The 9,737-nt window shown below is 47.2% G+C and overlaps 1 protein-coding gene across 2 annotated transcripts in view; it reads right to left on the bottom strand.

The window, feature by feature from the left end:
• Positions 1-1,194: 1,194 nt before the first annotated feature.
• LOC108289908 (zinc finger protein 134) overlaps positions 1,195-9,737 on the bottom strand; it is a 25,561-nt gene continuing 17,018 nt past the window's right edge. Inside the window, exons 1-3 of one of the 2 annotated variants that reach the window (XM_017509520.2) lie at positions 8,761-9,041; positions 3,647-3,748; positions 1,195-2,958 (exon numbers count right to left, since the gene is read on the bottom strand). In XM_017509520.2, the coding sequence (XP_017365009.1) occupies positions 1,715-2,958; positions 3,647-3,734 (1,332 nt within the window). In that variant the 5' untranslated portion in view covers positions 3,735-3,748; positions 8,761-9,041 and the 3' untranslated portion in view covers positions 1,195-1,714. Of the gene's footprint in view, positions 2,959-3,646; positions 3,749-8,760; positions 9,042-9,737 lie in introns of those variants that run through there. The other variant, XM_037731726.1, reaches the window with a different exon arrangement.

The raw sequence follows: 9,737 nt of genomic DNA, 5'->3' as shown, positions 1-9,737 counted from the left end.
ACATCACTGAGTGACTCTACCTCACTATGGTGACTCTTATCACTCCAAATGCCTTGGAAAGACAATTTCTTCCTGAGTAATAAGAAAAACTGGCAAACAATGAGGACCACTGCCAAGAGAGTCACCAGAATCTCTAGCTGGTCACAAAAGCTACCGCCTTGGATCCCCACACTTCTTTACTCCCAGGATTACTGAATGTGCAGCAAAGACATTAGGTAAAGAGCCCGGGGAAGTACAGGAATCTACGAAAACTACATTTGTTGCTGCACCAGTGACCCTGGCCGTAACAACATGGCCCTGGAGATCCTGAGATTTTTAGATACCCTGATCCCATTCAGCCATAGTGCCTGGACTGTTTGGATTTTTTCTGGGGTGAGATGGAGTCTCTCCTATCCGTCAGGCTGGAGTGCAGTGGCTGATCTCGGCTCACTGCAATCTCCACTTTCCGGGTTCCGGCGATTCTCCTGCCTCAGCTTCTCATGTAGCTGGGACTACAGGTGTGCACCACCACGCCCAGCTAATTTTTGTATTTTTTAGTAGAGATAGGGTTTCACCCTATTGGCCAGGCTGTTCTCAAAACTCCTGACTTCGTGATCCACCTGCCTTGACCTCCCAAAGTACTGGGATTACAGGCATGAGCCACTGTGCCCAACCAGATATTTTTATAATGGGCACTTCTCCTCTAGTTTGCCACAAATCACCCAATCCCAATTATTCACACCAAATATTTATCAGTTTTATTTCCATACTGGATGCTTTAGTTCTTACTAAGAGTGGCCTGTGTACCAGATGTTGGCCTTCAGGGAATATGACCACTCAGCGGGGTCTGAGGAACAGCTTTCCCTCAACAGTGTTGGGAAACATGGGACATATGCTAGAAACAAGACACCTAAGCCATGCTGTTTCAAAACACTGAAGGCTGTCAGCAGCAGCACCCTCCTCAAGGTGACATATGGGCTCTCAAATAAGTCTAAAATCCGGACAAATCAGGCCTACAAAGATCTGAATTGTTACTTAACAAGCTTTGTCAGCTATGGAAGTTAACTTAGTCCAGTCCAAAACTGGACTAAGAACTGTTCTCCCTCAACCCACTTTCCCATTTGAGGCACACAAAGCTGGAGGCCCCCCACAAAGTCTGTCTTCAGTTTGGCAGAGCCTGTTTTCAGTCCACTCCAGTGAAAAGAACCCCCAAGATTAAAGGTGGCTTCAACTGTAAGGCCTTTATTATCACAAACCAGAGCAACATGAGGCAAATACTTTCCCAGGCCAGGGGACTTGGAGGCTGCAAAAATTCATTACAAGTATGTGAGACCAGGACTATCCATGAAGAAAGTAAACCTTCTGCATAAGCCACCAGCAGATATAGCTCAGACCTTCTTGGCTAAAGATGGGTCATGTCCATATCTATACCTGTCACACAGAAGGGAATGGGCACCCCCAACGAACTCAGGCATTTCATGATTTTCTCCAGGGACTGGAGAATATAAAACACTGCCTTCCCCAATGCTGGGGTATCTAAGCTGATACAGACGGTTTTGGCCACAGGCATTGACAGTGATGTAACTCTGGCAAAAAACCTGAGCAGGTCAGGAAGTGCAACATATCTCTAGATGCTTCCTACATACCTGACACCATAAGGTGTCTCCCTTGTGTTAATGTTCAGATATATGAAGTTCAACATCTGACTGATGAGTTCTGTTGTATTCAAAGACTCCTAGAGCCTGCCTGCAGTGTGAACTTTCTGGTGCCGATTAAGGTGGGAGCTTAAGCTGTAGGCCTTCCCACATTCACTGCACTCATATGGCCTTTCTCCAGTATGAACTCTTTGGTGCCGAACAAGGTGGGAGGTTCTGATAAAATCTTTCCCACATTTACTGCATACAAAAGGCCTTTCACCAGTGTGAACCCTCTGGTGTGCAATAAAGTCAGAACTTCGACTAAAGAATTTCCCGCATTCAATGCACTCAAAAGGCTTTGACTCAGTGTGAATTCGCTGATGTTTAATGAGGGTGTATTTGTGGCCAAAGGATTTCCCACAATCACTGCAATCATAAGGATTTTCTCCAGTGTGAATACTTTCATGCTGAACAAGTGTAGATTTGTGTCTAAAGACTTTCCCACAATCACTACACTTATAAGGCCTTGCTCCATTGTGAACTCTCTGGTGTACAATTAGATTGGAGTGATGGCTAAAATATTTCCCACATTCATTGCACTTATAAGGCATTTCTCCAGTGTGGATTCTCTTGTGCTGAGTAAGGTTGTCTTTTCGACTGAAGGTTTTTCCACATTCACTGCACTCATAAGGTCTTTCTCCAGTATGGATTCTCTGGTGCTGGACAAGTGTAGCTTTGCGGCTGAAGGCTTTTCCACATTCGCTGCACTCGTAAGGCTTCTCTCCACTATGGATTCTCTGGTGCTGGACAAGTGTGTCTTTGCGGCTGAAAGCCTTTCCACATTCACTGCACTCGTAATTCATTTGTTCACCATGAAATGCATCCCCACTCTCTGTGCTCCTGTGTGTCTTCCTCTTGCTTCGGGTGGCCTTTTGTTGGCAAGCACCCAAAGCAGCCTGGAAGTTTTTCTTCTCCTCCTTACAGGCAAAGGGCTTTTCTGAAGGGTGAGGTTCTTTGCTAACTGTGCAGTTATTCACAAATGAGGCCTCACCTTCATCTCTTCTTAAGGGTTTCTCTATACTGTAACACTTTGGGTGCTGGTGAAGGTTTGCACTGACCCAGAATTGTCTCTCACATGCCTCACATGTGTGAAGTTTCAGTCCATGGTGTGTACCCTGGTGTTCATCCAGGTGCAAAATATCTTTCAAGATGGGACCACATATATCACAACGGTGAGCTGTCTGTATGGACAAACCTGCCTTGGAAGTATTAACATGTGACACTGCTATAGAAACGCTCTGTTCAGAAGATGCCTCCTCATCCTTCACTCCATGCCAACAACCTGAAGGCAGAAAAATACCACTGATCTACATGGTGACTTTGATGAGTGGGGTAACTCCATCACAAAAGTCTGTCTGGTGTACCCAGGACTGAGTACATACCTAAGTTTCCTGGTGGAAAAGAGCTAGGATCAGGTTGAAGTACAGTACTGACGTACAGGGCTGCTGTACAGTATTGGAATCTACGAGTCACAGAATGGAGATGGCCTCACAAGAAACAAAGACACAAGGATGGGGTGTAGTGCAAGGAGAAGTGCAAGGTCTCCAACTTCATCCTCTGTAATGACTTTTAGCTGGACCTTGGCTGACTGTGGGTGACAGGAGACTGCTATGCAGAAATGCATGTCCAGGCCCATAAAAATGTGATTAAAAGTGAGTAATGTGTTCAGGGACTATTTCAGAATATGTACGCATCTTACGACACATTAGTGTTTAAGTATAGTCCAATATTGGACAGCACTGAAGAGAGTCCTATTGCTCTACTAGAGCCCCTCTGGTAGAGAGTAGGAGAGAACAGCCCTGGGTGAGAAGTCAGATTACAAATGACAAGAGTGTACAGAACACGAAAAAAGGTAAAAATAAGTTAGGGCCTCTGGCCTTGGCACCAGTGACGGGCACAACATAGGTTTCTGGAACTATAGGAACCCAGCCCTGAGGTTATGCTCTCCCTCAGCCTCAGCTCCCACTCACCAGGGCCTGCCCAAGCCCCTCCTGCTGTGACTAGAGTCATGCCCTCTTCAGTTAGGCAACTGGAGTTCTCTCTCTTGTTACAGTTCATCAACGACAGAGGACCTGGAAGATACAAAGCATAGGGGAAAGATGAAACCCATGCAAAATCACAAGAAAACAAATAATACAAAATGAACCTCAGAAAACTGTCCTACAGGAACAGTCCAGTGGTCCCACAAGTAGTGACCATGATGGCTGAAACTGATGACACACAAGCAGACTCAAAGAAATTGCAATTAGAGAAAGGGGGTGAAGTCTGGAGTCCAGGGGTTTCACGAATATGGACAGTCACCTGGCCAGGGAGAGGCCAAGCAGGATTCAGTGGTTTACCTTAGGACCCCTGACCCCTAAACAATTCCTGGCAAGGCTTCAGGGCATCAGGAGTTGAGGAACACAGGAAACAGAGGACACAATGCATCTAGCTGAGTCTTGGTACCAGAGGACATATGTGAGGGAATCAGAGAAGACAGCAGTGCCCATGCTCTTCATTTCTGCCCTATTGCTCTTGTCTTTCCATAGTACATGCAAGAGCAACCTCTAGGGCAAAAAGAGCAGAGCAGAGAACAGCCCAGTCCACAAAAATGGGATACTGGGGCCTTACCTAGGGAGACTATAAATGCAAAGCACAAAAACCATTATTTCATCATAGAAGAGTCTCTGAGCCTCATCAATCAGCTTCCATTCCTCCTCAGAGAAGCACATTAGTTAAGTCCTCAGAGGTCACATAGTCCCGTGTGAGGTGATGAACAACTGAGCTTAAGGGCAGCCCCTCTCTCCAGGAGTCACATCTAACTCAAATGAGACAACAGGCCCTGATGTGATTGGTGTCTGTTGTCTCCTCATATTCCATTAATCCTTTTGTCCAGCCTAGAACAGGCAAGTGGACAGACAAAACACCACGGCCTGGCTTCTCCTATCAGCCTGCTCCCCTGGGAACAACTGATTATGCCTCATATACAAACCTGACCTCAGCATTCTCTCAGAAACCCTCAGTAGCAAAGCTCTGGGCCCATGAATTCACACTCCATCTATATGTGTACATCACCCTTTTTGGCCATACCTACCTCACGTCTATGGACACCTACTACATAGGTACCTCCCTGGCTTCCCCAAATGCAAATCACACAGCATCCAGAGAATGCTTGCATAATGTATTCAGGATTACATCTGGTCCTAGTCAATGGCCCCACTGCCATGGTATCCTGAATCCAGCTATTAAATCCTCCTCTCCTGGCTCTATTTCATGGGTCAGTTCAGCAATCCAGAAACATGGGTAGAGCTCAGTTGAACACAGCACTTTTTTGCTTTGCTGCTGTACTACTGAGGTCAGTCTCCGGCTTTTGCTCAACATTTAACTCATTCAAAACCCACACCCACTGAGCACCTACCCCAAGCACAGTGATTCTGCCTACTGACCCAATCTGTCCCTGGGCTAATTCACTAGCTTGAAACTCCACAGGGGCCACCACGGAAGCCTGAAGACACATAAAGAGCTGAATAAGCACTGGCTCTGGTCTCACTGCCACCTCACTTCTATTACTACAGTACTTCACCTCACATCCACTCTCTCCCTGAAACTTTGCCACCTGCCTGAACCTATTATTCCCCTTCCTCCCAAGGACACTTCCCTCCCTCTTCTAGCCTCTAAGATGGCCCCTACCCCCACCCTGCTGTGCCTGCCCTTACATTGTGCTCTCTGATGGCACTGCCACCATGACCTAAAGATTCTCCCTCTAAACTAAAAGCAAAACTCTATCCTGATCCACATGCTAGCTGCCACCCTGTGGATAGCTCCAACCTCAGTCCCTTCTCTGAACTTCAGATCTCTGTGTCCAGCTGTCTACTTGACACCTCCACTCAAGTCTTTGGAACATGGCAGATTCCACATAGCCAAACTACACTGGTGATATAACCTCTGAAAGGTACTCCTACCACCAACTTTGTCCCCTCAGTTGATGGCATCCTTGTATCTTCTCAGGATAAAAAAATGCAGGGTCATCCTTCACCCCTCCCCTTTTCTATCTCATGTTCCAAAATGTGGTTGGTCCCTCTTTAAGGAAAATGATTCAGAATCTATCCACATTTCCCACCTCTACAGCCACCACTCAGGTCCAACCTAAACTGTTACATTAAGCTCCTCAGTGGTATTCCTTCCCTCATCCTCACTCCCACAGTCTTTTCTTCACTGGACAGTGAAGACAAAGCTGGTTAAGACCAAAGTCAGATCATTCCCTCCTAGATCCAAACCTGCAGTGGCTCCTACCTCTCTCAGCATAGAAACCCAGATCCTCAGGCGGCCTACCGTTCCTGGGCTGAATCCTTTTCCTGCTGTCTGATCCCACCAGTCATAACGGAGATCTGAGGCCAAACACTCCTAGTTTAGCCTCAAGTGAAGTATTTGCATGTGCTGGTTCCTGTGCCTGAGATAATGCTCCACACTCCATCCCACTGCTTGCCAGAAATGGAAACCCTTCCACATAATTCCAAAACACAGAGCTTTGGGTGACTGTAGGACCTCCCCAAACGGTAGGCAGAATGATCACTGAAGAGTCTCAGAACACTCTTAATTCTCTATACTGAGTTGCTGGGATAATGGGGGTGTGTCGGGCTAAGTGAGGGCCTGAGACAATCTGGACTCATCTAGGTAGGAATCACAAGCTTCTGCCACCATGGCAACCTCACAAGAAGAGGGAAGCTGGGAGTGGCAGGTTCCCACAGTGGGATCTCATGGACTGAACTGTTTCCCTAACCTCTGCCAACCCTGCTCTTTGGCAGGAATGATTTTGGGTCTTTTTTTTTTTTTCTTTAAAAAAAAACGGGGTTTCACCATGTTGGTCAGGCTGGTCTTGAACTCCCGACCTCAGGTGATCCACCCGCCTTGGCCTCCAAAGTGCTTGGATTACAGGCGTGAGCTACCACACCAGGCCAATTTTGGGTTACCTCTCTAATTTCAGATACTCAGACCTCAGTGCTGACTCCTGCCAGCTGTGTGAACATAAATAAAGACTCGTGTCTCAGTTTCCTCAACTTACAAGTGGCGATAATAATGGCACCCACCTCATAGGGCTATTGTTTGTATCAGGCTTGCCTGTACATGTGAAGTGCCTCTGAAACAGCTACTAATATCCATGCAAATGAACTGATGAGTTTTTGAAAAATTAAGTTTGTTTTGCTTGCTTTAAAAGCTTTTCAGAAAATTTGGTAAGATTTCCCATTGTAATAAAATACTTTAGACAAATTAATATTTTGACCAATCTTTTTTTTTTTTTTGAGATTTTTATAAATAATTTTATTTACAGAAAATTCACAGAGGATTAATAAAATGTCATGAATACAATTTTGTTGGTAATAGCAGAATCAGAGTTGACTAACATTAAGGTCACATGGTATATTAGTAATACAAACTAAAATATCAATTTTATGTTGGCTTTATCTATTATTTTTCATATTTCAATTTTAAACAAATCTAGAAATAAGGCAGTACATATGAAACAAATTTGCTAAGTAGTTTTAAATTATGCCACATTCTACATCAGATATTACCTCAATTTAAAAACCATCTGCAACCTGCCAGGCGCGGTGGCTCAAGCCTGTTAATCCCAGTCCTTTGGGAGGCCGAGGTGGGTGGATCACGAGGTCAAAAGATCGAGACCATCCTGGTATTTTGACCAATCATTAAGTGCTGGTATAAATTTAACTTATATGTACATTTTTTAGTTCCTTACTTCTGTGTACTTGCAAAGCATACACTGGCCCTTGCACTAAACCAGCCTACCTGATACATACTCCTATAAAGGGGAGCTGCATGATCCTTCATTAGAGATGTTCATTTTTGCTTACCTGTTTGGGTAACTGAGGCACCAGTGCACAGGTTGGGGATGGGACTGCTCCACAGGCAGTGCCCATGAGGGCGTGCTGAGCCTGTAGAGTGGCAAATCTACTGTATCTCAGGCCTTGGGCTCCAGTGCATGCCACGCTACTTAATGCTCTACAGCCCTCTCCTCTTGCTGACACCATAAAGAATCCTTTTACATGCCAGGACCCCTCCTTTCTGGAAGGAATCTTAAGTGTCCACACCTTCTTCCCTGGTCTGCCACCCTAACCCTACCTCTCACTTCAGAGACCATATAAAATAACATCCTTAACATCTCACCCTCTAAATCTCATCTACAGGCTTTGACCTTATGCCTCACGCATTGAACGTCTTTAGCACAACTCCCTCTCTCCAACTCCAGACCTGCATGTTCAGCTACCCATGAGAAGCTCCAATGCAGAACACCTGAGATTCACCAAGTCCAAAATCCAATTGCTGATCCCCCTGAAAGGTGCTCCCTGATCTGACTTACCAATTTCCATTCTTTCACACGTTCAAGAAGGCAAACAAACCGGCAATAAAAAAAAAAACCTGAAGAGCCCTTCCCTCCCTACATATACTCATCACCACATCTGATGCTGCAGGCAATCCTGTTGGTTCCATCTTTAAAAATCCATCCAGAATCTCATGACTTCCCTACCCCAACTCCTCCTGCCAGTGCTCGGGCCCAGCCATCAGACAACACTCCTGGAGTTTGTTGCAGGGGTCTCCTCAAAAGTCTCCCTGCCTCTATCCTCACCGTTTCTATCTCACTCTTGTCTGTTTCCTCCTCAGCGAACGCTGGAATACTTTAAAATGCTTTATCAGATTTCTTCCCTCCACTCTTGTATTTTTTTTTTTAAATACAATTTCAACTTTTTTTGTGAAAGGACCCTCCACCCTTATAAACTCACCATGGCTCCTACCGTCCTCACAATGAAGGTACAACTTTTCCCCGCGACACTGCGGGCGTGACTGCCGCTCACACACGTTCGCGACTGCTCCGGGCTCAGTCCAGCTCCACGCCTAAGCTCAGGCTGCCCGGCCCTTCTGCCCGTCACGCTCGCTCCTACCTTACACGCTGGTTTTGGGAACGGGCCCCACCCACCAGCGCCCCGCTGCCCCGGACACTGGGACCTGCGCTGCAGGGACTCAGGCAGGCGCTCCTCATTCAGGACTTCAGGATTCCCGGCGGGCAAAGTCTGGGGAACGCAGCACCCACCTGCGCCAGGCCCAACACCGCGGCCGCCGCCATCACAGTTCGTAGACCGCACCAAGCCGCGAGGTACACCCAGGTCGCGGAACCCTGGGACCGCGATGGTGCGACCCCGGGGGCGGAGGCGGGGGTCTTCGCTGGCGAGTCACTCTGCAGGGCGAACAGCGTCTCTTCCCGCACCCTCCCGCTTCCGCCACCTAGGAACCGTTCAGCAACCCCGAGCTTTTGCTCAGATGATCCCACCAGAAAGCCGACAACATGTCTGCCGCGAGGAAGATGCCGGAACTCCCGCCCAGAGACCTTCAGGCCGCAGGGAAACGCCCGTAACATTGCCGCCGCCGTGGGGCGCAGAGGTTTCTGGACAATGTAGTTCCCATGTGCACTGGGCCAGACCAGGGCTAACTCCCCTGCGCGCCGGGCGAAGGCTAAATGATATTGCGAGGGGTGCAGGGAAATTATGCCCTAAGACTCTGATGCCAGGGCGTAGCTTCGCTCCTCTTAAAGGACCCTCATCCATTTCCTGTGAAGTCTCTAGGGATCCCCGAAATATTGAGAGATACCTTCTTACATCTGTTCCCCAAAGCCACAAAACCAAATGGACACACAACAACCAATGTCACTCTGAGTCCACTCACGGTTCACTATTTTTTTATAATGGCAAGAGGCTTAATTGCCTCACAATTCCAATAACTAGAGAGGCCTCAGGAAAAGTAATCACGGCAAAAGTCATCCCTTCACAGGGCAGCAGGAGAGACAATGAGTGCTGAACGAAGGGGAAAGCTCCATATAAAACCACCAGGTCTGGTGGGAACTCACTCAATATCACGAGAACAATATGGGGGAAACCGTCCCTGTGATTCAGTTATCTCCACCTGGTCCCGCCCTTGACACGTGGGGATTACTACAATTTACAGTCAGAAGCCGGGCGCGGTGGCTCAAGCCTGTAATCCCAGCACTTTGGGAGGCCGAGGCGGGTGGATCAC

The sequence above is a fragment of the Cebus imitator genome, unplaced genomic scaffold, assembly GCF_001604975.1.
Source record: "Cebus imitator isolate Cc_AM_T3 unplaced genomic scaffold, Cebus_imitator-1.0 Scaffold417, whole genome shotgun sequence".
NCBI classification, from domain to species: domain Eukaryota; kingdom Metazoa; phylum Chordata; class Mammalia; order Primates; family Cebidae; genus Cebus; species Cebus imitator.
This window is presented reverse-complemented; position numbering and strand designations above follow the sequence as displayed.